Genomic DNA, 27,729 nt, shown 5'->3' with positions numbered 1-27,729 from the left:
GCGGATACATCAGTGACTGGTGCAACTACAGATAGAGGATGCCACTCTGAAGATGAGTGAGAAGCTCTTAGTGTGTGGAGTGCCCATCTGGTAGTCTCTGCTTTCATTCGGATGAGAAGAGAGTGATGATCTGTGGCAGAGACAGAGACCGATTCTCTGAGACACAAGTACCGAGAACAAAAAAATAACAGCTTACAGAAACTAGAGAAGGCAGGAAGTAAGTAAATTTGCACTGGCAGCAAAGACGGAATGAAGCAGAGACAGTTCTTTTGTACGTGTATAAATAGTGAACATCATAACACTCAATTTGGTGGCTTTAGTGCTGCCTTGCAACTTTTGATGGAGGTATTGCAACTCTCACCATGGCAGAGCACATTTGTTAAAAAAAAAAACTCTTTTAATGTGTTTTGAGAAAATTTAATGATTCTACTCATTTGCGGTAAAGTATATTTTGAACTTTTTCTATTAAAGGAAGAAGTTAAAGGGACAGATCACCTAAAATAAACATGCTGTCATCATTTACTCACCCTTTTAAACTTTTAGGAGATTCATTCTTCTGTTGAACACAAAAGAATATCATTTAAAGAAAGTCGTAGTGTTAACTCACTCTTTATTTGTTTCAAACCTTTTTGAGGGATGCAAACAAAAACAATGGTTCCAACGTATTTCCTGTTTTGCAGTTTTAATTTCTATAGCTTCTCAGAATTCAAAAAGAGCCACATATTGGTAAATAATGTTATGATAGCTGTTATGTTATGATAATGTTTTGACAATTTAGCCTACCCAAAACACCTGTACCACATGTCTTTGTACTGTGGGGGAAACTGGAGCACCCGGAGGAAACCCACACGAACACGGGGAGAACATGCAAACTCCACAAAGAAACCCCAACTGACCCAGCCGAGGCTCGAACCAGTGACCTTTTTGCTGTGAGTCGACAGTAATACCTTCTGCGCCACCGCGTCGCCTAATAACAAGTTAATACAATTAATGATAACAAGCAGGAAACTATGGAGGTCGCTTATTTTGATAAATAATGTTATGATAGCTGTTTTAACATTAAGTTATGCCTGAATTGCCTCTTGTTATTTAATTATAAAAAATTGATACAGTTAATGATAACAAGCAGGAAACTGACTATGGAGGTCAATAGTAAAAAGTTTTTAGCTTTCGATATATCTTTAATGTTCAACATAAGAAAGAAACTCTTACTCACCTGCTTGAGGGTGAGTATCGTAAGTAAAAAGAAAATAGTTGTAAGTAAATTGATTTTTTTTTTTTGGTGAACTGTCCCATTAAAAGTGCTGTATAGCTGACAGGGGGCATCATGAATACGGGAACTAATTGAACTGACTTTAAGCTAAATGTACACTTTGGTTTTTACACTTATGTGAAAGTTCTGCATATAGAATTGTGTCACAAATTTCAGAATCAATAACAAATTTTGATTTTGAGGGATGTAAATGAAAACAATGATTCCAACGCATTTACTTTTATATTTTTTAATTTCTATAGAAGAGTGTCCAAACTTTTTCTTATGAAGGGCCAAAAACCAAACTTTTCGAGGGCAGTGGGCCGACGCTAAATATACCAAACTGTATTACATTAAGGTTGCCTCGGTAACTTTCTACTTTAATAATATTTAAAAATATGAAAAAAGAAATATACTTTAATATTATTAAAACACTTTTAATACATTGTTATATTTTATGATGTACTTCTTTTATAATTTTAGATTTTTTTTATTCAGTAGTGGAATATATGTGTCCTAATAGGACTTTTAGCAACGTTACAGACATGTATATATGCAAACATTGAAAACAATGTGTTTTAGGGTTTCATGACCCTTTAAAATCTGATAAATGCATTTAATTGAAACATTTAATTTCAGTTTTGCTTGTTTTGTAGCTCACCAATTAAAGAAATAAGCATAAGGTTATGTTAAACTAGAGATTAAAAAAAAAAATGTTTGAGGGATTCGCCCCATTCTTCCCCATCATTTTTTCCCATCTGATTAGTTGGCGGGCCAAATCAAAGGTTACCATGAGCCAACTTTATCCCACAGGCCCTAGTTTGGCCATCTCTGTTCTATAGCTTCCGAAAATCCAAAAGGAGCCACATATTGATAAATAATGTTATGACAGCTGTTTCAACATTAAGTTATGACTGAATTACCTCTTATTATTGTTATGAAATAGTTTGATAACAAGCAGGAAATGTTCATGGGCCAATGACATAACCACATTAAATTGGCCTATACCTAGCTGTTGTTTCGTAATTGGAAAAGGTATAGATACCCATGGTTACAAGTGCTTGTTTGAGGGGGTTCAAAGATAATTGCATCTATTTATAAATGTATTCTATAACTCTCAAAGTACAAAGAAAATTGTATCACTTATATCTTGGACAAGGATGAATGTTTCTAGTGCATGTACTGCCGCTTGTGTTCACATATGCTACAATGCAATAGGCTAGATTGCAGGAAGAAATGTAGCTGAGATGACGTGATGACTGCTGCTTATGGAATAACATATTAATGAATGGCATGACTGATTTCCGGACATTATGCTAGTATGTTGTAGGTATATGGCTGTTTAAAGGAAACAGGGAGTTTGTTGTTTTACTACTCTGAAAAATTGGATTCCCGAAAGTGCTAACTCACTCCAAAATGAAGATTTAGTCTTTTTATTTGTATTCTGTAGAACATGTTTTGAAGAAAATCTGTCTGATCAATAAAAATCAGTGGGGTGATGATGTTTGCCAAGTGATCTTCAAAATGCATCTATTGTGCCACAGAATTTGAACATCATGACAAGGGTGTGCAAAAGGAGGATTTTTCATATCTGGGGAGAACTGTTCTTTTAAGTATTAAACTTAAACAAATACAGACAAACTGCTTTCTACTTTTCCTCTAGTAATCCTCCAATTTCTGTGTTCTCTCAATGTGAAATTAAATTAGCAGTTTTTGCATGCTGCCCAAATCTTTGTCCTCAGAGCTTCCACTTTAAAGATTCATTCTGACATCTTTTCTTCAATATTCTTCCAGCGTAGATTTGTCATTCTCCGGAGCGCTGCTGTGTGTAAATGCGTGTGCTCTTTACCATCCTCTCTTGTCTGTTCCAGCTCCACCCCCCACTCTGCCAGTTGGATGGTGTTCAAGACGGCAGACGTTGGGAAGGTATAGAATAATCCATTGTCACAAAAGGGGGTGCACAATTTCTAACACAACTATGCTGGGCAGTTTCATAGTGTTTCACAGGGTAGCTAATTAATTTAAACATGATTCTAAACTACACCCACTGCAATTACACAAAACAGCAGCATAGCTACACAGTTCTCAAGAGGTTACTTTACAACACGCTGTTAGAAGCTGACAGAGAGGGAAACGGTTAATGCATGCATCAGCATCATTTCCCCCAAAGACCAATGACAGAGTGAAAAAGAGCAGGATTGGGTATGTGCAAAAGAGTGCTGTTCAGTTTGATCCGTGGTGTTCAGGCAGGATTTGATGAGAGTAGTTCTGATTGAATCAGTACACACAGATATATCCAACTCACACTGAGCAGATTTAGGCACACTCGCTCAAGCACACCAACAGATCTGTCATGGCACAGTCATGCACACTAGCAGACCACAAAAGCACTACTTTATATATATATATATAAATATATATAAAATGTGTAGTCATTCAATAACATCTCAGTTAATGACATAATATGCTCTTATTCGCCAGGCAGCTGTGTTGGGTTTTGGGAAGAAGAGATCGATGATGGAACTGCAAAATTTACAGGAAGCACTCAAAGTGGAAATCCAGATCCATCAGGTATCCACAAATGCCCTCTCAGTAGTACAGCATTTGGATGGAGTGTGTTTCGCCTGCAGTACCCTTGTCTTCCTCCAGAGGTCACTGCATCGGCACGTGTTCCCCACTCCTGAGATTGCTAAAACTTTCTCTCCCTCTCCCTTTCTTGCAGAAACTCGTGAGCCAAATGAAGCAAGATCCACAGGTGCGTCTCCCTCACTGAACATTTCTGTTACTGTTTGATCGATACGCTCTCATATATACGGGCCGCTGGACTAGTGTATCAGGGAGGAGTGTGTGTGTTCTTTGTACAGAATGCAGATCTGAAGCTGCAGCTCCGTGACCTGCAGGCCAAGATCACAGCGCTGAGTGAGCGGCAGGTGAGAGCGGCTCTCTGAGAGAACACCTGCTGCCATATCAGTGTTCTCTATGAGCATACACGTGTGTCTTGATCAGTTCAGTTACCTCAGGTCTAAAATGTGTGTCCCGAGAACACGAGGTGATCTTGTTGGGTTATGAGACCTGTGTTACATCATGGCATTGTTTTGTGTTGTATTGTGCTGAACATTTGTGGTGCGATTTGTGCTTTTGTGTTGCCAAATGAACTATTTGCCAACACACACACACACGCACAAATCGATTTTCCCGCCTTTTTCTTTGGCATTTCTTTTAATGGTTGAAGGGATAGTTCAGTTCGCCAAAAAAAGAAAGTTCTGTCATTATTTACTCACCCTTGACTGGTTCCAAACCAGTTTGAGTTTTGTTGTTCTGTTGAACACACAAGTATTTGAAGAATGATGGAAACCTGTAACCCAGGGGTGTCCACACTTGGTCCTGGATGGTCGGTCCAGACCCTAATCAAACACACCTGTACTAGCTAATCAAGTACTGCATCCCAAACGGCACCCTATGCACTTACACACTCAACAGCATAATATATGTTTGTAGTGTCATCCCAAATGAAACAATAACGTTTTTTACTAAGCAGAAAATCAAACCGTTTCCACAATGACATTTGGAAGTTGCCAAATTTGTGAAAACCACCAAATAATACCTGTCATGGGTATAACTGCAGTCACCATCGGGAGGTGATATAATCTCTCTCGTAGGAGAATTTTGCTTTTTCAATCCAAAATAAATCCAACATCAGTGCCCGAAAGCTCTGCCCCTTCCGCTACGTGAGCAAAGTAGCGGCCGTTGAGTGTCCATCATTCCACACTTTATTTTAACGGTTGAATAAGTGCATCATCCGGGTATTTAAAGTGCACTTAATCTTTTGAGAGTTTTTAGTGTGAAGGCACTACAAGATGGCGTAGAATAGTACATAAGTATGCGATTTGGGATGCACCTAAGCTCTTACTAGATATACTAGAAACTTTCTTTAATTAATTAATTGAACATTTTAACTCAATTACGAATAATGAACGATTATTTTATTTTTTTATTTTTTTGCCCTTATTGTTCACGGGCAGGTTTTGTACAGTAAATATGAAAAAAAAAAATTGAGATTTCTGAATGAAGGGTGCGTTACTTGATTTTAAAATAATTTAAGCAAACACACACTATCTACTATACTATATCTACTATAAATCTAGTCATTGAACATCAACGTTGAACAACTGAAAATAAAACACACACTGCCTAAAACAAACCTTTTTTTCCTAAAAATAAAAATTAATCTTGAAAATAAATAACTTGCACTTTTGGAAACAAAATGTTTTTCCTATTAAAAGTTGAAAATAAGCAGTTTCTCTTCTAAATAAAATAACTCTTAAATATCCTGTAAATAATATTTTAAACAGTGCATTTTTTAAATCTTCTGTAAACAAATATTTTAATGTAAATAATAATTTTAATGTAATGGAAAATATGCTGTCAGTGTAGTGAAAAGTAAGGCTCAAGAATAGGCCCACCATCCAACTTGACCACAGATCAAATGTGGCTGCAAAGTGGCCACAGAAGTATAAATCAGCCTTGGCAACACTTGTTAACACTCAATCCAATAGAATCACTGCTTTCCCGTCACCGCAATTAAGCTGACCAATCACAGAGCTTGTGCTAGGCGTCAACACGACGTGTTGTTACATATTTTGAGAGGTTTGCATCAGCCACGGTGATGGATATGCGACATTGTGAAGGCTGCGCCGGACCATACGCATGCGTTCAATGCAGAAGTATAAACAGACCAGACTCCACACGTGATAGGCAAAGTATTTGGAAAAAAAAATGGACCTGGAAAAGTTTGATCGATTATAGGTTCTGAATGTCAATTTTGATTACTTTTCAATTAATTGCCCAGACCTAGCATGAGACACTCTTTGGGTTCTGAGGTAATAATACTGAGCCACGTTGACGATACTTTGGCTGGGGTATTTTAGAATGACCAAAGCAACACTTCGGATGTTTTACAATGTTTTCGGACCTTTAATTCCATCCCATCATGCCCATTTTTGCCATAAACATCTGTTAAAACAACTTTTTTTTATGCATATGCTGGAATTTATTTTATAATCTTCCTTTATGCACATTTTTCTTATCAGATAAAAAGTTTAAACTACTCAGTGAGTGCATTTTTTCAGGAGCATTTTTTTAACACTTCTTCATCTTGCCGTACATCTTGTCGTTTCCATTAAGCATTTATTTAGGCAATAATTCAAAATGTCCTGACACAAATCAATTAAGTTGACTTAATCTTTTTTACTAATTTAAGTGGATTGAACATAAAACCATATAGTTGTCCCTAAAACATATTCAGAATTGCGTTGCTTCAACTCGTTTTAAATAAGTAATTTGGACAAGCAGCAAACATTTTTTGGAGTGTAGCTATTGACATAAATAGTAGGAAAAAGAAAAACTCTGGAAGTCAGTGGCGAAAGGTTTTCAACATTTTTTAAATTATCCTTTGTGTTCAACAGAACCAAAAAAAAACTCAAACTGGATTGTAACATGTCAAAAGTGATTAAAAACGATGGTGGATTTGTCACTTTCAGGTGAACTATCCCTTAAATGTCTGGAGATGATTATGTAGCATACTGTCCTTCGCTTGAGTTTACTGCACAGAACCTGAAGTTCTGTGGAGGAGATGGAGAAAAGCTGTGTTGTAGTCTCGCTGCAGCGGAGAAGAATTTTAATTAGCGTCTCAAAGCTTTTTAAAGTAACAGAACAGAGCAGCTGCCATCAACGGAAGACAAACACACCTGAGATCATCTGTCGTTCTGCAGAGAAAAAGGAATAAGAGAAACACAAGGTCAGCTCTATAATCATAGCGACTGAAATGTACCAGCCTGCAGCTCTATTTAATAAAGTGCGCTGCTTTCCACGCTCGCACACATTCGGTGTCCGGTGGAATTCTCCCAGATCTAGGAGTGTGTGAGTCTAACAGATGGTGGATGGAGCCTGTTAAAGCTGTAATCAGTGCGAGGACTGTGCTTGGGGGTTGTGTTCAGTATTCATTAATGTAACTGTCACTCGCTCTTCACTGGTTACAGAATCAACACATACTCAGCTGAACACAAACAAGCTGTAATGCACATTTGTAGCCTGCATTGAGTGAAGCCAGGCGCTCTCAAACTTTTGATTTCCCCATTCTTCAGTTTTCTCTTCATGATGAGGGATCCATATTATGTTGGTGTTGCTTTGTGTAAACGTGCTCATGTGTGTCTGTGTGTGTCTGTACAAGTTTTTTTGTTTTTTGAGGCTGAACTCTATTAAAGAGTAAACCGATTCGAATGCATTGCAAAGAATGTGAGGAATGATCATACGAGTTATTCTGTTTTCTCGATAGCTTTTGTTTTACAGTTATAGCAGTTCTCTGTAAGTATGCATTTATTTTTAACTGGATTGTTTGTTTTTGGTACTTCTTTTCATACGATTTCCATTTCATGATGTATGATGATTGTTACTTGATTGAATCATCCACTAGACCGACATAACTAAAGTACTTCTGTTTTGATTTTTCAATAAGAGTTTATTATATAAATGTAGAGTTCAGCATGTTCCTCTAAAGCAATCTCGTTCCTGGAGGTCGGTGCCCTAAAGGGTTTAGCGCCAACTTGCCTCAACACACCTGCCTGGGTGTTTCAAGTATACCTAGTAAGACTTTGATTAGCTTGTTCAGGTGTGTTTGATTAGGGCTGGAGCTAAAATCTGCAGGACACCGGATCTCCAGGGACAAGTTTGGTAATCTCTGCTCTAAGGGGTAACGATTTAGTTATTATTTGATGTGAGCTCATTTAAAATTAAATATATAAATGATAATTTGATCATACCATAAACTTAAACTTTTCCAGTGATGGGTTGCAGCTGGAAGAGCTTCCGCTGCGTAAAAAAATAAGTTGGCGGTTCATTCCGCTGTGGTGTACCCAGATTAATAAAGGGTCTAACCTGAAAAGAAAATGAATGAATGAATGAATACATTTTAACTAGGGATGCTCATTTCGATTAATTTTGTCAACCGACAACTGCCAAATATTAACGGTTAAATGGTCAGATTACTATTAAATTATTATTTAATAAAAAAATTGACGTGTGTATTTTGTGTCTGACACATTAAATATTGCGTGTAAAATACTGATTTATTTGAACATGCAAACAACAGCATACAGAACAGAACATCTTCAAGCACCTGCAGTGTTTCCAACAGCATAAAAAAAAAGAATAAACTAAATAAAAAGAATAAAACAAATAGTCCTGCCCTAGATATTTTTCGCTTAAATAGCAAATTTAGATTACAAAGCAAAAACACTGAAGGAATTCTTTTTAAGAACCAGCATAGGCTGTTTGTCCAATTTTATTTTTTTTTCTGTCAAATAAAAATACCAGGCTACCTTAAATTGATCGCTTCACAGAAAATATGCATTTAATTATTGCTCCGCTGTTATTATCATATCACAAACCTCTGTTAACATTTTATACATGTGTCATTAGTTTAAAGATTATATCTTGAGCATCTGGTTTAACTTTTTAGCTTTATTTCCTTTTTCACATGCGGTTCATGTGCACGCTGCGTGGGATGAAAGGCAATGTCAAGGCGCATATGTTGACTTTTTGTAAAAATAGGCTACTATAATAGCATACGTTGTTTACATATGATGTTTTATATCAACATGTTTAATAAGCTGGAAAATTTAAAATTATTACTATATTAACAGCAACACTCTGGCACAGTAGCCAGATGTTTCAGTCATTGCCTAGTTACATAAAAAGCACACGCCGCTTCATTTTTCGTGTCTGCAAAAAAGGCAGTGTGATGCCCCTCGTGTTTTTAGAACAGAAAAGCTCGTTCAGTTTGTGATCGGCTCCTGAATCAGCTACACATTGTGTGCGAGTGCTGCTGTTGTTATAATTGTAACATTCGATAATATTTGGATACTCAAGATTTTTAAAGTAATACAGCTCTGGATAACTTGAAACAATGACCACAAGTCTCTCCTCCATCTTTTTAAGTTCTTTGTAGTCATCTTGACAACACAAACACTGCTGTCACCTCAGTGAAAATACCACCCCTGAATAGATTTGATTAAAGAATGTAATAGACGCAACTGATGTAACATGCTTTTTTCTGCTCTGAGTTTACTTTATTTTATCTGCGAGCGCACAGCATGTAACAGCAAAAACGCAATGCGAGCATCATGGCACATAAACAGCGCACAAACGCTCGCGGCCATTAATAAACCGTTCAAAAGATGCGCCTCTCATGCGCATTCGCTGTGATCGGCCCCTTATAAAAATATATCAAATAATATTTTTTATTCATGTAACTGATACCATTAATCGGTTAAAAAACGCACCCTTTCGGTTAACAGTTAATCGGTTATTATGAGCATCTCTAATTTAAACATATGAAAATTCAGCATTTAAAGGTAGATTTCCTTGCCACTAGCACTAAATTAAATGATGTCTTAGTATCATAATGAATGATGTTCACAAACACTCTTAAATCTGTCAGTTAGACTTAAAGTGAGAGTGTATCCAAAACATTGAAGTTTAAACATTTCCTAACATGCTGCATTTTCTTAGGCAGAACACAAGAAATCAATCAATGTTGAAGTAACTTTTTCATACAAAGAAAGGCTAATTTGAAGCAAAGGCATTCCTTTCAGCTGTTTACTAAACATAATTCAGTCACAATTTATGGTAATGCTAATATTGTACTGCAAAATGTTCCTGTTACGCCATAATTCAGTTTCCTTAACCACTTTTAAGATGTTTGTGAAGGCAGAATACTGTTGGCCTCCTGCCTGAGAGAGACCGAGACAAAGAGAGAGTGATGTTCAGCTGTAGGGACTCCATGTTCCCACTTGCTGTCAGCTCAAATGGGCCAAAATCCAACATCACAAACTCTCTTATCAACAGCAGGCAGAAAGAGAGGGTGTGAGTGAGAGAGACTTCATTGCAGGTACGAGTGACAGAACACACAAAAAAAATGAACAGGCGCTTGTTCTCTCTTTCTCCCTCAGAAAAAGGTGGTGGAGCAGTTAAGGAGAGATCTACTGGTGAAACAGGAAGATATGAAGCTGCAGACGCTACAAGCCGATGGGCAAACGTCTACTTTGCTCATCACGCAGACACAGACGCCTCTGCCTGCTGCTAGCCTCACCACTCCACAGGTACACACGCAGCACACAGCAAACAATACTTGAGTGCATCGAGTACAATGGGGTACACTGAGTTCTGTCTGCGAACACAAAAGGAATGCCAAGCCGAGCCATCAACTCCAAAATGACAAAAAGTGCCCACAAATACAATAAAGGTCTGTTTAGAAGTTTATAAAATATAGAGAAATTTTTAATAATGTATTGGTTGCGTTTTTTTATACAATTAGACTTCCTGCGAACAAGCCTGTGCTGCTTCTTAATGGGCCCACTTAAGGCTAGCACAAGAGTGCCCAGCAGGCTGCCAATGCAGCTTACTGGCAAAACGTTGGCCCCTTAATGCTGCCTCATGTGGGCAGCTCACACCTAGCCTACAGTAAGCCCTCACTAGGCCCACAGAGTAATTCTGCTTTTTAAAGTTGCTGTATGTAAGTTTTTGAGTCTTTTAAATCATAAAACACAGAGTTAAAAGTCGCATTAGGTGGTATTTAATTAGCAAATAATATAAATGTTGCAATCGTAAACATTAGCTTAATGCCTTACAGTGTAACACCATTCTTAACAACATGCAGTACAACAAGATTCCAGCGACAATTAATTTAACTGTCTGCAGCAGACACAGCTATTCAGAAGCACACAATAGTCCATTGCACTTCAAAGAAATGGTAAGGTTTAGAATTTGATTTTATATAAATATATATATACATATATATATATATATATATATATATATATATTGAACCTCTTTAACTGTATTTAAAGTACATACTGAGTGACTGATAAATGAGTCACCATTTTAAAGTTCATTTTTAAATATGTAAAAATTTTTCAAGATCTGAGGTAAACTATTTGCTGCTGCTTTCAGTATGGCAATAAATGTCACGTAAAATTATAATAAAATTCATATTTGTAGCATTTAACTCTGAAAAAAAGTATATAATCCGTACCTGAGGTGATCTTTTTTCATACAATTTAATGGTGTTGGTTTAACTGTAAGTAATAGAAACTGTTTCCAAAATAGACATTTCAGGTGAGGGTTTGGACAAAAACTTTAACTTGGAAAAGATTCCTTTTTTCGCATGTAGTTATGCTGTGGGCTCAATAGTCAGGCTTATTTGAGGATGATAAAATTCAACTTTTTACGTTTTTTGAATGTTAATTTAATGAAGTTCTGCTATCTGAGGTTCAGCCTCAACAGCAGGTTACAAAGTTTGAAATAGTTCAGACTTTAGGTTTTGAGAGTTCTGTAAGTGTTAAAGGTATGACAAAATAAGAACTGTAGTAGTAAAGGAGTATTCACAAACAACACAATAAAAAAAGAAATTCAGTTTATTGAAAACATACAGTTCAATGCACCGTACCCTTAAACACTTCAGAAATCAAGGTATTCTGTAAAAATCCCAAAATGATAGTCCACCAGTGTACAGTGGGCGAAATAAGTATTGAACATGTTACCATTCTTCTCAGCAAACAGATTTCTAAAGGTGCTGTTGACTGGAATTTTTCATCAGATATTGTTCACAACCACAAGAAATCCATATATCCAAATAAACAATATTAAGTAGTATAGGAATTAGGTTATGCTTAATAAAATTAAATGACACAGGAAAAAAAAGTATTAAACACAGAGGATGTGTAGAAAGGCAGGGAAAGCCCTGACTGCAGCTGAAACCTCTTAGTAGTTATCAAATCAAATCACTTTTATTGTCATATCATCAGTAGCACGTGTGCTATGATGAGTGAAAAACTTAGTTATTCAGCTACCCTCTGTCCTTCATCACTGTAAATAATATTAGCTGTTTCAGTTCAACATCTACATGGCCATTTCAGCAAGACAATGAGAACGTTTACATGACACCAATAATTCGATTTTAATGCGATTAATACTCTGATTAAGAGTCTACCATGTAAACAGTGATTTTTAATTAATTAAATCTGATTAAGGTCACAGTCCAACTAAAAAGAAATCGAATTAAGACATTAAGATTTAGTCGCATTATTGAAGTGCAGTACAGCCATGTAAACACTTAAATTGAACTATTACCATCGTGTAGGACTTGTTTTTTTTTTTTTGCGACAGGATAGTCCACACACACACACACACAGCTGTTTGACCCTCTCTGCACCTACCGAGTCAGTGTAAAGCACAGACACCTGCATCGTAAAATACAGAGTTTTTTTTTTTCTTCCATTCACCATGCGGTATGAACTTCCATTAAAACAACACTCTTCCAGCAGTTCATAGTTGTATCCATTGACTCGTTTGTCACAGGGACGTGCATGAAATGTTCCTGAATGAAAGTGAAAGTGCCAAACTGCAGTTAAAGTTGACAAATTAAAAATGAAAAATGCGGATAGCGTGGTGACGCGATGACATTAATGGAGTTATGTGCTATAACATGTAAAACGGGATCATTAAAGGAACATTCAAAAAGAGACTCATGTAAACGAAACATCTAAATCTTATATTGTCTTAAATAGATTAGGGCAAATAATTTAATTACTGATGTTTATGTAAAAGTAGTCAGTGATTCAAAACACAGTCAAGGAAACATTCGAAACACTCGAATGGTGTCAGAGGAAGAAAATCAACCTGTAGAATGGCCCACGCAATCACCTGACTTGAATCCAACAGATAGATTTGACACACAAAACCACACAAAAAGATTTTTGAGTACATTTTCCCCCACTGCATATACAATCCAAAACAATGATAATACACCAGCTTGCAGGTGTATTCTAAAAAGCTATGTCCCGACAAAGGAAACTCCACAATACAGAATAGTTTGGAAGATCCTTTTGTGTGGCCATGCCGCTCTGTGTATATTGTTTTCTGCTTCCTGTCAGGTGATTTTCTACGCTGTTCTTATAGATATACACACACAAATGATAAGAGGAATAATAAATGTGCCTGCTGCCTGACAATGTGGTAAAACATGTGTGTCTGTATCACTAATATAGATACAAAACATGTGAAAGACCATTTCAAATCTTCAAACTTTAAAGTGGAGCTTCCCAATCCAGGGCAAGTGAGAGCCTAGTAAGGATGTTGTGGGGACTAGGTGAGGGCTGCCCATGCAGGGCCAACACTAATGGGACAGCATCAACATTCATTTAGCCATTAATTAAACTCTCAAGATCCTGCTAAGGGGCCGAATAAGTTGGCCCACACTAGGCCTTCATTGTATTAGTGTGGTATGTCTTCTAGTGTGGGCTCTAGTACAGACCCCATAGTTGTGGGCCATCCCACACTGGGCCTGTTCACTCAAAAGTTTTCATTTGGTCACTTTTCACTTCCTTCAAACCAGTTTGAGTTTTTTTTTTTTTTTTGTCTTGTTGAATAAGATATATATATAAAGAATGTCAAAAAAAACTCTAACCATTGACATTCATAGTTTTTCCTACTATGGACGTCAATGATTACCAGATTCAAAATATCATTATTTGTTCAACAGAACAAAAAAATTAGGGGGAGTAAATGATGGCATAATTAGCATTTTTGGGTGAACTATCTTTTTAAGTAACTGCTGAAAAAAGGTCTGGCAGATTTTGTCCTTTCAATATGCTATTTTTGGGGAAAAAATCACTATTCACAGTAGCTTGGTGGCATTATTAAAGAGGTCACAGTATGCTACAAAGTGTTAAGTGCAAAAAAAGTCAATACTGTACCTATATAAGAAAAAAATGAAGTTTACAATGCTGTATGTGTTTGTGACCCTGTAGAGCTCTGTGACCCCTGTCATTGCTTCAAAGACTCTACCTCTGGTGTTGAGAGCTGCCACGCCTGCCTCACCGATCATCATGACACCAGCACCTACCATCACAGTGGTCACAACCCTTGGCAACACGCTCTTGGCAAGCCCTTCGTGTGCAGATCCTCAGAAGTCCCCAGTAAACTTCCAACCAGTCATCCAGTCGAGCAATCAGGGAGCAGAGCCAGTGCGAGTCATATCCAATAGCACTGTTGTTGTAAGTAATTTGACAGTCTCTCTTTATAGCTAGTTTGTTCTCCCAAATTGTACAATTCTGTCAATAATTACTCGCCCTTATGTCCTTCCAAACCCTTGAGAACTTGATTCATCTTTTGAACACAAATTAATATATTTTGGATGAAATCTAAGAGCTTCCTTGTGTTTCCAAGACAGAAGTAGTCCAGACTCATTAAACATCCAGAAAGATGTTAAAAAAAATTTCAAAACAGTTCATGTGTTTTCAATGATTCAGTTAGAATTTCATGAGGGACGAATGCGCACTCTATACTGACACTGAAGAGAAGAATCTGTGTTTTACGTGTGCATAAAAGTATTCTTGTAGCTTGATAATATTTTAATTGAACCACTGAAGGCATATGGTCTTATTAGTCTGGATAATTGCTGTCTATTAAGCTCTCAGATTTCATCTAAAATATATTGATTTGTGTTTTGAAGATGAATGAAGGTCTAAAAAAGTGACCTGAGTAATTAATAACAGAATTTTTATTTTTGGTGAACTAACCCTTTTTATATTTGCCTTTCTTTATATATTACAGCATAGCATTAGCAACACCAACGTTGTAGGTCTGATTCCTAGTGAAAGCAAGAACTGATCAAAAGTGTACCTTCAAGTTGCTTTGAATAAAAGTGTCTGGCAAATACATAAATGTAAAACAGTAGTTTTCTTCTCTTATGCCTGCTTGTTTTGCTGACTACATTTGCGGTGGGATGCAGTTTCGGGCTGTCTGAATTGATTTAGATCTTAAGGGCTTATGGTTGGTTCTTTAGACACAGTTGTTTTATTATATTTTTCCTCTGTTTGTGGCTTAAATGGTTGAAGTTATTTGTTCTAGGATGTCTGGGGCTTTTCACACTGCACTTAACCCCGGGTGATCACCTTTCTAAACACAGCTTTTAACCGCAGCAAGAGGAATGTTTTATGCTTGTAATTTAGAAGCTGGCTTGGCATTGCTTTTTGCCCAGGGTTATGAAATGCTTAATTGAAGCAGTTTGGAAAATGGTGATGAAAAGTTTGTATAATGGACTTCTGAAGACTTTTAGTCTGGCCTGCTCTGAAAAATGCATCCAGGAAAGGCATAATAGTGCATACTTTAGCCTGAATGTCGACAAATTGCTGTGTGCGTTTGTCCAGTCAATCACACTGACACACCAAATATCCAGATTGTTAACCCAGGGTTATGATTGTTTTTATGAATTAATTGTTAACCCTTGGAAATTATAAACAGTGTATAACAAGAAGAAAGTAAACCCTGGATTGCCTTTACAGAGGGTTTAGAATGACCCAGGGTTAACTATTTCAAGTGTGAAAAGCCCACATGTTGGACAGGTTAGTAAAGTAAGGCTGTCTAAATGGGCGGTCTTGTCACAGGTGCAAGCTGCCTCCCAACCTATCAAAGTTCCTCAGTTTGTCCCACCAACCAGACAGACAACACGGCCAGCCGCTCTACCGCAGGTTTGTTTCCATAGAAACCCTTCACACCCTAATGCCTGGCTGGACTAGTGAAAAACCCTCACCGCTGAGTGTTAGTGTGCTTTTATGTGTCTTGGATTTTTTTTCTCTACATTGTTTTCTTGCTCTGGGTTTCATTTATGTGTGCTTGGATAGTGGTAAGATTTGACGTCCCTGCTTTGGCTGTTGCTTTTGTCCCTACAGTAAAATGATCCATAACCCTGATCTCTCTCCAGCAGAAAGCTGTGGTGTTGTATTTGCTGTGGTTTATGAAGTTTGTGTTCATGTAGTCGTATATGATAAAGATGGCTGTTAAAACCATAATCATGCATCCTGTATCATTTTTCTATCACATACACTACCTTTCTAAAGTTTTGGGTTGCCAAGGTAATTTTTAAAGAAGATTTCTATTCTCAGTGAGGCTGCTTTTATTTGATTAAAATTAAAAACAGTTATATTGTGTTGCATATAAATGAATAAAGGGATAAGAATTTACTTGAAATGTACAAACCCTTTGCAGCATTTTAAATTTCTGTAACCTTTGATCATTTTAATGCATCTTTTCTTAGTAAACATTATCTATTTAATACCCAAAAAAGCTAAATTATTGACCCCTAACTTTTGAAAGCTAGTTCTTATGTTGTTATTTTGTATTTTATTTAGAACTTGATGGATGTTTAGATATAGATAAGTTTAAGGTTGTACATACTTAATAAAATGTTAGTTTGTTTTAAGTAACTGGTGTAAAGTATTGTAAAAGAACAGTAGGTGGACTGTAAGTAGAACTATTGGTATTAAGGCTATTGTGGAATATTAGAGATTTGTTTTCTATAAGTAAAAAATGTACATTTAAAAGGTCTGCTGTGTGATATTTACTACAATTGCTATTTTGACACCTCGTTCATTTTTAGGTTGTTTGGCTTTAACATTTTTTCTCTAGTCACTTCACAAACTGATGTTCTCTCATTTCTGTGTGTGTCAGGTCAGGCCAAAGCCTCCAGTGTCTTTGACTCCAGTTGCTGGTCAGGTCTCTGTGCAGACCTTGCAGTCGCCAGTGTTATTGAGCACTGCCCTCCCATCCTCTGGTCACGTCCAGCAGATGCGTATCCTCAATGGCCTGCCCAGTCCTAACAACACAAGCATCCTGATTTCCCCATCTACACACATCCAGGCCTCTGCGCAAACACACACACATCAGTTACCTCACAACAGCCCAAGCTCTGACAACACGGTGAGGGGAAATTCTCCATTTAATCCATTGAAATTCATTGATTAGCTTACTCTGAGACATTCATTAGTACAGTACATAGAAAGTATTCATTAGTACAGTACATAGAAAGTATCTTTATTGAACTTAATTCATTTTCGCCAAAGGAAATAGTTTTTTTTTTACATCAACTTAAAGACAGAAATGTTATGAGATTGTTAATTAATGGTATATTTTTTGTTGAACCCATCTGTTCACCATAAAGGTGCAGTAGGTGATCTGCCAGAATGCTAGCATGAGCATAATAGCTTAGATATTTTACAGCCTTCCCCTGCTGTCCAAAGCCATGCCTCCTTAAGTCATGAACACGCGAACGCGCACTGATTAGATATAATCAGTCATTTTCAGTTGTGCTCACTGATCCTCATACATCGCTTGTTTTCATTTCCTTTTTCACTTGAACAACTAAACGAATGCCTATCAGGTGTATTTAACCGACTATATCAGGGGTGCTCAATCCTGTTCCTGAAGATCTACCTTCCTGCAGATTTCAGTTGCTACCCATATCAGACACACCTGCTTGTAGCTATCACGTGGTGTTCAGGTCCTAATTAATTGGTTCAGGTGTGTTTGATGTGGGTAGCAACTGAAATCTGCAGGAAGGTAGATCTCCTGAAACAGGATTGAGCACCCCTGGACTATATAATCGATGCTGTAAAAAGTACTCCATGAACTTGAAAATAGCCAATCTTTTGCTGGACGTTTTCAGTGGCTGAACAACACTACCATGCATATAAACCCATTCATAAACAAGAACACAGTCTACATAAGCTTTGCGTGGCTAAAACAGTTTTAAAACATACCTGTCTAAACGTAACACTTTAGCCGTGGTGTCACCCTTCAGATCATTGTTTTGATCTGCATAACACCTCCACTGCACTTCCCACCAGTGTGCAAAAGTAATTCCGAGATTGATTCAGGGTTTAGAAAAGTTTTGATTCTGCATTTTTGACAGAAGCCCTTTCAGAAACAATCTTTCTTTTCATGCATACAAGGCCACGCTGGTCTTTCAGAAAATAGGTCAGAGTTTGCGGATGACATAGCTCTGTCAGCTGTAGATGCGTGCTTCACGTGTGCGCATGAGTGATGCATATGTCTATTTAAAGAGGCTGCGCAGAAATTCAATTTTAAATTTTTTGACAGTTTGAGTTACCTGTCGTAATTGAGTAATTTGTCTGCCTGACAATATTTAATTGGATGAACATTTTTTAGTCGTATGCCTTACCCAGAATATGAAAATACATATAAACACATTAAGATCATTTACTTTAATCATTACTATTGGACTGTGAAGAGACTTTCAACCAGCACAACAAAACATGTTTCTGTAGACAATCACCTACTGCACCTTTAAGGCCCATCCCAAATTTATTTTTGTACCTCTACCCCTTCCGCTTCCACTTGGCCCTTAAAACAGAATGTGAAAAAATGTACCCCTAAGAAATGGGCAACACGCCATCATATGTCATCGCAATCTCTTACATCATACTGCTGTAGTTATTCCAGTTGTGATATTCTTCTGTATTTATCTTCAGAAAATCACCGAAGGAAACAATATCATGTTATCTTAACATTATAATGTGGAAAGAAGATCATAACTGTACTGGGCATTTACTCAGTGGCCATATTCATCTATCTAAACTTACCAAAACAACAAAGTGTGGTCCTGAAAAATCTCCATTTGAAGGGGTATCTAGCTCTTCCCCTTAGCTCTACGCCTTCAAGCTAAAGAGAATAAGGGAAGGGGTTAAGTGGTAGAATTGGGATTGGGCCTAATACAATTTAATTCTTAAGTTGGATCAATTTGATAGATTAATAGCAGAATTTAGGTATACAGTACATTACTTATAATGTTGTACAAAAATGTATCTAATTAGAAGGGGTGTAATGATATTACAAACGGAACCGAAATATCGCGATACACCAACCACGATACATATCGCGAAACTCTTGTGGCATACCACGGTACTCTCACGCCCCCTGCTGCCCATTGTTGAGGTTGACGTCACATTGAACCAATTTAAACATCTTTATTTTATTACATTTGATTAAATTGTATTAGTAATGATGAGCTTTTGTTTTAAATATTATATTTTAAAGTTAGTATTTTCCATGTCATGTCATGTGACTTGAGTGAGAGATAACACTACTGTATAAGCAGATGGCTGCTTCGCATATATTGAGATTGCAGATCCCCCAGACACATTTAGGTCGCCTGAGTAAAAACTTTTCTGTTTTCCAGTGGAGTACAGGAATATAATTTGTGACGTAGACAAAGTGCACGCCTATCTGTCCTAACTTTCACGAAACTTACTTATAAGGAAAAATTTTACAATGTGAGGGTGTAAGCAAAAGACTGACAACAGAACTGCCAACAAAAGTATTAATGTAATGTACAAAAGTGTAATCAGAATAATGCACAAATATATACAAAAAAGAGAAACATTTACACTATTAAAAAGAATAAAACAAAGTAGCTATCAATTAAAAATTTGTTAAACTCGATTAAGGGGACGATATTTAGGCCAAACAAAATTAAGAAATATAACAAGACAATTCTAACTCATGAATAACTCCTTACCGCTAAAAACTGATGAAAATAAAAGCCAGAAGATCCCAGCAATCCATGTGAAAAAAAGAACCCAGTGAGAAAGCTGCACCAAGCAAGGCATGCCAAAAGAGATCTTTAGCTCCTAAGAAGTTGGGTTGATCAAATAATAATAAAAATAATACTTTTTTAATTTAAAAAAATGTTAATTTTTATAAAGCTATCATCTGTTTTCATCGTTCACAATTCTAATTGTACAGCACATTATAATAGTTTCTAATAATAAATGTGCACAAGAGTAAATTATTAAGTCCCACTTTATACTTAGTGTTCTTAACTATTATGTACTTACATCACAATAAAACTTTAAATATTTAACATAATATAAAATGAAAGCTTCTGGAGCTCTTGAGGTAGGATACGGGTTGGGTTAGGTACAGGTTTGGTGGTATGGGTAGTTCAAGGTTGGGTTAAATTTTAAGGGATGGTCAACAGTGTAATTACAAATGTAATTTCATAAATGAATTACAGATGTAATTACATGCATGTATTTAATCAAACATAAGTAAAATGTTTAATTTCAGTGGAATACATATTAGTTAAGGCCTTTTATTATAAAGTGGGACAAATGATTATTTTAAATGTAATATGACAATGTAGAAAATGAGAATATTTTACATATTGTGTTTATGATCACGTATTGATTGCATAGCAATCGTAGATGCATAGTAATACGACAACACTTGAATTGTTAAATATTATTGCATTTTTGTATCTGCTTTAGATACCTGCAGTGGAATATGGGACAGAGCCAAAGACTTCATTGCTCATCTCTCCAGACACGCCTACACACACTTCACCTCCACTGTCCTTAGAAACGCCATCATCACCCGCCTCCACCAACACACACACTCCTTCCTCCAAACACCAGGACAGCCCTCTGGTAAAAGAGATTCATATTCGCACAACTGTTTATAATAGCGATAACGATGGTGTAGATTATGATGATTACTGAGATAATGGCATGCATTCTTTCCACAGAAAATGGCCTTCATGTTGTCTCTGGGACTGGTCACACGCGACTATTTAGAAGGTCAGGAAAATGAAATGTGTCTCTCCGTGTGTGTGTGTGTGTTTGTTTGTTTGTTCATTGCATGAGCATTTATTGACCTTTCCCTGTTTGTTTGTGTAGAGATTCAGAGCAGGCGTCAGGAGCGTAAGAGACGAACAACAGCAAATCCAATATATAGTGGAGCCATGTTTGAACCAGAGGTAACAAACATACACTAAATGATTAATCGATTCAGTTCAGTTCAAACTGATTGAAGAAATCGGATGGAATGAACCATGCGTGTGTTTTTCAGAGGAAGAAGAGCTCTGTGTCTTATCTGAGTTCCATAAACCAGTCCAGCAGGAAGAGAGGTAAGCTCAGCCGAATGCACTGCTGGATATTTTTGCTTGCAAATATCCAACATCACAGGTTGTTTGAGGTGTTTGCTGAGGCGAGCATCAGTATTGCTTTTGCTTGTTCTTTGGGGATTTAACTTCCTCCACCATTTGTGCTGCTCACTATAAAGATGCAATCTAAAGACTGATGTTTTATTCTGTACTTGGCATGCTTCTAAGTAGGCTTCTGCCGGTATCAAATGTACCTGTTGTGATTTAATTGCTAAAAAATAACCACTTTTGATTATTATTAGGCATTCATTAAGAAATTAACATGACCTAAGATTAACAAAAGCTGTTACAGCTGTCATTACACTGACTTCAGTTAAATCAGCTGACTTTAAACTGAACCTTAATGAGTTAATGAACTAAATGCCTATAAACGATCACTGAATAAAATGTGGAAATGTTCATTTTTGAAAATACAGAGGCTTCAAAGCATTTGGTGCTGTGACTCTTAAAAGGCACTTTAAAAGTTTAAATAATAATAAAGTATTCACTGTATTTTGACGTGCGTCTGATATTAATATTGTGCAAGTTCATTATCATGATATATTGAATTACTGAATATCGGCATTTGCCTACTTCCAAGAAAAATGAAAGGCAGAGACTTGGTTCTGTAAGTCAGTTATTAATTGGATTGAGGCAGATCTAGAGAATTTGTAGTTGATAGTAAGAAAAGGACATGGTTTATCTGACTCTTTACACCTGCTATCAATACGTCTTTTGTCAATCTGACCACAAAATGACAATGCTATTAAGGCTAAATAAAATTCTCCACATTTGAAGTCGAAAATGCATTAGATTATATTGCATTAGCAGTGTAAATGCATTTATTTCTTAAACAACCATGTTGAAAAACATTTCTTATGGTCATATTTCAGGAAGACAATGCCAAGACTTATTAGGCTCAAATGATGAAAAAATGCTTATTTTTCTAGGCTTATTATTCTAGAATTAATTAACCACTGATAAACTCGTGTGACTATTTTCAGTTTCATAAGGTCCCTTTTACAGCATTCATTCATTCATGTTCCTTCGGCTTAGCCTCTTTAATCAAAGGAGAATAAACCGGCAACTTATCCAGCATATGTTTTATACAGCGGATACCCTTCCAGCTGCAACTAAGTACTGGGAAACACCAATACACCCTCATTCACACACATACACTATGGCCAATTTAGCTAACTCAATTCACCTATACCACATGTCTTTGGACTCTGGGGGAAACCGGAGCACCTGGAGGAAACATACGCGAACACAGGGAGAACATGCACACTCCACACAGAAATACCAACTAACCCAACCGGGACTAAAACAATGTTATATAACAATGTGAGGTGACAATGCTAACCACCGGGCCACCGTGTCGCCCCTATTTACAGCATTGATAATGTAATTTAATTTAAAAATAATACTTTAAATAGACTTTAGCATTTATTACATTTTTCAAGAGTAACACAAGACAAAAGACTGTTTAAACGCCATCAAGCGAGCACTGAAACCACCTAAAAAAACCTGTGTTTTTTGTGGTATTTTTAAAGACATGGCACAGAACAGTGAAATTTAATGCAGTGCTTTTTGCCTAGTCTGAGTCCCCACTGTATATCGCATCTCAATCAGGCAGTGAAGATCGTTGGTTTTAAAAGAAACCAGAAATGTACTGGCATGACAGTTCATCTGAAGAGCTTGAGCTGGCTTACTGATAATGAAGTACCTGTAGATATACACCATTGACCTGAATCATAATGTCCCAATGTAGAGAAGGTTTTACAGAGTTATTCTTTCAAGGATCAACAAGTGACCACCTTTGCGATCATTGTTGCAATGGCAGAAAGTATATATCCACCAAGAGTTGCTTTCAGTTTTGTCCAAGATCTTGTATTGACGTTACTAACAATGGGAGCACCTCCACCGTCTGCCCCTGAAAAGAAGCATTCTCTACTTCAGCGCATCTCAAAAACATTCGGTGGGGTTCAGGTCAATTGGTGGTCAATTCATGTGTGAAAATTAAGCCCTCTTTCACAGTTTGAGCCCAATAAATCTTGGCATTGTCATTCTGGAAAATGGCCTTTGGATACATCGTCTTACATTGTTGTTTAGGAAATAAAAGCTACACACTGCTAGTGTTAGTTGGTGTTAAAGCAATTGCTGCCAAACATATAGCATGCCAGAAACATATTAATCGCTGCAATGGAGAGCCAACCATAGACTGTTAAGCATTTGTTTACTTGAATCCAAAATGCAGACTTTTTTGGCCAAGCAGTGATTTAACAATATCTGTGAAATGTGACTTAACAGTCACAATGATTTGTCTAATTTTATTGCACTAAAATCATTTGCCAGTCATTATTCAGTGCTTTAAGCCTGTTTTCTACACCTTTCATCCTGAACTGATCCACTCTCCTTTACTGCCATCAGTCAGTCTCCCTCTATCTCACACAAGCACACATTCAGCAGTAATGGCTGTTTGATTATGTAATGTGCTTACAGACACTCTGCTGTGGAGTGGCCCTGGAGTGTGTGTGTCTGTGTGTGTGTGAGGCAGGAAGAAATGACCCTGCGGTGTGTTAAGTGGGATAATGATTGTCTTCGGGCTGCTGTAAAAGTGTATACATTAGTAAAAGACTCAGACAGTGTCCTCAGCCTACTCTATAGATTTACAATTAGACAAGTTGTGCAGATCTTAAAGGTGCGAGAGTGCTGCATCATTAGCGTTGTATTGGACAAGCTCAAATACACAAACTCATCTGCAACAATACAGCAATATATTTTTCAAACTTTGAAGAGCAGTGAAAAGACAGGTCATTTTGAAGTTCACTCTAACACAGTGCTGAAAGTGCAAATAATAAATTTACTACAATATTTGCTCCAGTAAATGTTTGAAGCTCTCCTTTTCACTTTTGCTGGTGTAAAATTAAAACACTTCAAAGTAGATTTGGATTACAAATATTCAATGAGAATAATTTATTTTCACATAGCAGTCACCAACAGTCAGTAACAATCATAACATGCCTCTTAGCAGATGATTTTTTCCAGTTCAAAATAATAGGGAACGTCATTTTTTAGGAAATGCAATAAAGCAGTAAGTATGATATTGTGTTTTGTGATGTATTGTAGAAAAAGTTCAAGTTTCCCAAAATAGCAATGATTTTTACAGATAAGTACAGATACTTGGAAAAAGTAATTTGTGTAAATTAGAAATATAAATACTTTGTTACTGTCGACCACTGCACAGTACATTTAGATAATTAAAATTCTTCAACTACATATTTTTTTCTCAGCCTCGTGTTCGTGTTGTTCCAAACCTTTATTACCTTTCTTCTGAATCCTTTACAGTTGTTTTTGTCCATATACTATGAGAATATATAGTTGAAATCTGAATTAATAGCCCCGTTTATTTTTTCCTTGGGCTGATTAGGGTAATTAGGCAAATCATTATGTAACAATGTTTTTTCTGTAGACGATCAAAAGAAAATATAGCTTAAGAGGGCTAATAATATTTTGACATTAAAATTACTTTTTAAAAATTAAAAACTGCTTTATATTCTAGCTGAAATAAAAAAATAAGACTTTCTCCAGAAGAAAAAATATTATTAGACATAATGTGAAAATTTCCTTGCTCTATTAAACATAATATTTAATAAAGAAAAAAATTATTCAAAGGGGGGGTAATAAGTATGATTTTTTATGTGTGTGTGTGTGTGTGTGTGTGTGTGTGTGTGTGTGTGTATATATATATATATATATATATATATATATATATATATATATATATATATTAAGAAAGATTATTTTATATGGATTGAGTAAAAAAAGACTATCCCTGTAAGATCAAGCGACAGTATGTAAATTTTCACACTAAAGCTTAATAATAAATCTGAATTTCACTTAAAAAGTTACATAAACAAAAAAGTTACACACTGTAGCTTTAAATGTTCAAAGGACTGAAGCCATTTGCTCTAGAAGCACATGTTGCTTGATGCACTGTAAATATATAAACATCATATTGATAATAAATGACCAAATAAATTTCAGTAAAGCTAAAACGAAACGAAAAACTTTTTGAGTTGTTTAAAACTGAATCGGTTACAATGTGGTATGTGCGCACAGACTTTTAATTTCAGTCAGCCAGCCCCGGGGTTCTCTGGTGAATTGTCATCCCATACAAAATAGCCACGTTTATGGTCTGATTTCTTTTTGAAAAAAAAAAAAAAAAACAGCGATCTTCACTGCCTGGCTGAGATATGATATAAAGTGGACCAAACAAAAAGCACTAAATTTAATTCTGTTTTTCTGTGCCTTGTCTTTAAAATATGGAAATTAATTTTACCCCAGTATTTTCAATGGAGTTTCTGCGTTAGCCTGCTGCTAATGACGGCACCTGTATTTAAATGATTGTTCGTCTCTATTTACGGTTTAAAAACCGAATGACTGCTCAAGTCTGTTTCACTGATTATATTTGAATTACATTACAACATCCATACTGGAAAAGGAGCTGTAGGAAATTAAAAATAGTCACATAAAGCTTTTATCATTGGCTGAAAAACGCTAGCTGTGCATATAGCACATTGGTTGGAAAACTGGCTATAAGCCTCCATCCACTTTATGTTCACTATGGACCTAGAAAAACTTTCTGTTTTTGGACTTCATAAATAGATTTCACATTTGGGACCAAGTCTCTTGCCAAATCATGTTACGTATTGTTTAGCTGACTTTAGTTCTTTGCTACACCTGTTTGTGAAAATGAATAGGGCTAAATTTAAACAAGGTTGTATGTGATTTTGAGACTTTACCTTTTGTAATTTAATAGAGGTATTAATACTTGTTGATAAAGACATTCAGTACAGCCCTAAATGTGCTATATCTGTTGATTTCTGATGCTGCATATTCCCTTTACGGCTCATCTTAACATTTGACAGCAGCTGTGCGAGCTGTAGATGGAAATAAGCTTCTTGATGTCTGGATAAGCTTCTCTAAATGGTTGCCCTCTGATCCTTCTTTGTTATTGGCATTTCTTATCCCCATCTGCCTAAATGTAATGCCTTCTGCCTTTATCAGCTGATCTGAGGCCAGCTTTTGCAGAATGTGTTGTTACCCAGCATGCAGTGCTTCCTTTTGTGATCTAACGTTGCTCTCTCCCTCCCTCCGTCCGCCATCACACCACCCCCACCCGCTCCTTCCTGCTCTCCCAGCCAATGAGGACAGCCTATCAGAGGTACGCAACACCAATGTTTGCTCTTGCTTTTTTCTTTCCTTTTTCTTTTCTTTTTGTGTTTTGTTTGTCCTTTGTTTCATCTCACCCAGGTCGTCTTTCTAAAAACTGCAGTATTGTGGAGCGGGGGCCCATCCCCCCCAACCACCAGCAGCCATCATTCCACCTCCCCAGATCTCCAGTGGCCCACCACGGGCAGCCCACTCTCCCCTGCCCTCTCACTCACCCCTCCATCACATTCTCCCTCACCCAGCCCCAGCTCAGCAGGGGATGTAAGTAGCTGTGAGAGTCCACTACAGTTACTGAGACACAATTCAGACTTCCCTGTCCCAGTGCTCACCGGTGACACCTAGTGGTAGCGGAGGTGAATTAAGGGGCTTGAGTAACTGAGGGGGCTTTAATGTTAGAAATTCATTGCCATTTACTCTCACGCTTCATAGTACATTTCATTTGCTTCATAGTACATTTCATTTATTTCATTTCCCAATGTATTTTTGTCTCAAAAAGGCAGTCTTTATAGGATTAATTTGTTGCGATACTCTTGCAGGTTTGCTATCAGTCTAGAGACTCTTAAGAGTGGTGCAGGAATGATGTCAGAATGTGGAGACATTTTTAGCTGTGGGTTCCCTCGAGATATTCCTATGGAGTTTTACAATTGGCTTTAATATGAAAAATACACAATGTTGAATATGAAGTTTAAATATGTTGTCTTAGTATTATACACCGTGTTTTAGAATCCAATAACTAGTTTGGAACAAAGGTTTAAGTGTTGATTGAGTTTTGTTTATCACAGACTCACTTGATGTATTGAAAATTTTGAGCAAAGTTTCCAGGTTCTGATGTAATTCCTGCACCACTCTTAAAGGTGCACTATGTAACTTTTGGCCCACTCAGCTTGAAATTAAACCCAGCACAGCTCTACAGCCATGTAGGGAGCTATATGGCCCTTATTTGGACATGTCTTTACTGTTGAATCAGGCCCCGTTTACACTAAAAAGTTACATTTTTAAAACATCTATGTCCACACTGGAGTTTCACCTAGCATTTCTGTACAGCTCTCACTAAAACCACTAAAAACGCATATCACGTGACAATACACGCTCTCTTGGCATGCACTGCAGCGTATGCGCCCGTATGAGCTCCAGGCAGTCAGTGGGTGCTTTGAGCACAGAACCCCGGCTGAAAGCTGTGCACGTCGAACGGTTCATCAAGAATCTACCGCTGGATCTAATCTCACTATATTTGTTAAGCATGATTATTGAATTCACCATGTCTATATCCAACAACATATTCCCCGACTTTAGTCTTTTGAATCTACTAGTTGTACTCAGGTCACATTTTTTGGCTGAGCGCAAAGAAAAGTTAATATATTAATTTATGTAACCACGTACACTTATTCTGCACATTTGACTGATT

At 36.9% G+C, this 27,729-nt stretch overlaps 1 protein-coding gene and 1 long non-coding RNA gene across 13 annotated transcripts in view; one reads left to right on the top strand and one right to left on the bottom strand.

The window, feature by feature from the left end:
* Positions 1-27,729, top strand: part of phf21aa (PHD finger protein 21Aa) — a 40,305-nt gene that overhangs the window by 4,982 nt on the left and 7,594 nt on the right. The window contains exons 2-15 of one of the 12 annotated variants that reach the window (XR_662173.5): positions 3,124-3,178; positions 3,734-3,823; positions 3,975-4,007; positions 4,117-4,182; positions 10,261-10,410; positions 14,119-14,364; positions 15,757-15,840; positions 16,820-17,068; positions 20,437-20,595; positions 20,694-20,745; positions 20,845-20,924; positions 21,017-21,074; positions 26,294-26,316; positions 26,428-26,585. Coding sequence is in view for 4 of the 12 variants with exons in the window: in XM_009303357.5 (XP_009301632.1) it covers positions 3,149-3,178; positions 3,734-3,823; positions 3,975-4,007; positions 4,117-4,182; positions 10,261-10,410; positions 14,119-14,364; positions 15,757-15,840; positions 16,820-17,068; positions 20,437-20,595; positions 20,694-20,745; positions 20,845-20,924; positions 21,017-21,074; positions 26,294-26,316 (1,320 nt within the window). In the remaining 8 variants the exon portion in view is untranslated. Of the gene's footprint in view, positions 1-3,123; positions 3,179-3,733; positions 3,824-3,974; positions 4,008-4,116; positions 4,183-10,260; positions 10,411-14,118; positions 14,365-15,756; positions 15,841-16,819; positions 17,069-20,436; positions 20,596-20,693; positions 20,746-20,844; positions 20,925-21,016; positions 21,075-26,293; positions 26,317-26,405; positions 26,586-27,729 lie in introns of all 12 variants that reach the window. The other 11 variants (XR_012382401.1, XR_012382403.1, XR_012382402.1 and 8 more) reach the window with 11 other exon arrangements.
* On the bottom strand, positions 16,821-19,560 carry LOC141375415 (uncharacterized). Its single transcript, XR_012383430.1, has 2 exons — positions 18,444-19,560; positions 16,821-17,294 (listed from the first exon to the last, which is right to left on the bottom strand). It is a non-coding gene; the product is annotated as an uncharacterized lncRNA (long non-coding RNA).

This window comes from Danio rerio, chromosome 7 (assembly GCF_049306965.1).
Source record: "Danio rerio strain Tuebingen ecotype United States chromosome 7, GRCz12tu, whole genome shotgun sequence".
Taxonomy (NCBI): Eukaryota; Metazoa; Chordata; class Actinopteri; order Cypriniformes; family Danionidae; genus Danio; species Danio rerio.
Note: the sequence above shows the minus strand (reverse complement) of the source record. Positions and strands in the feature narration are given on the sequence as shown.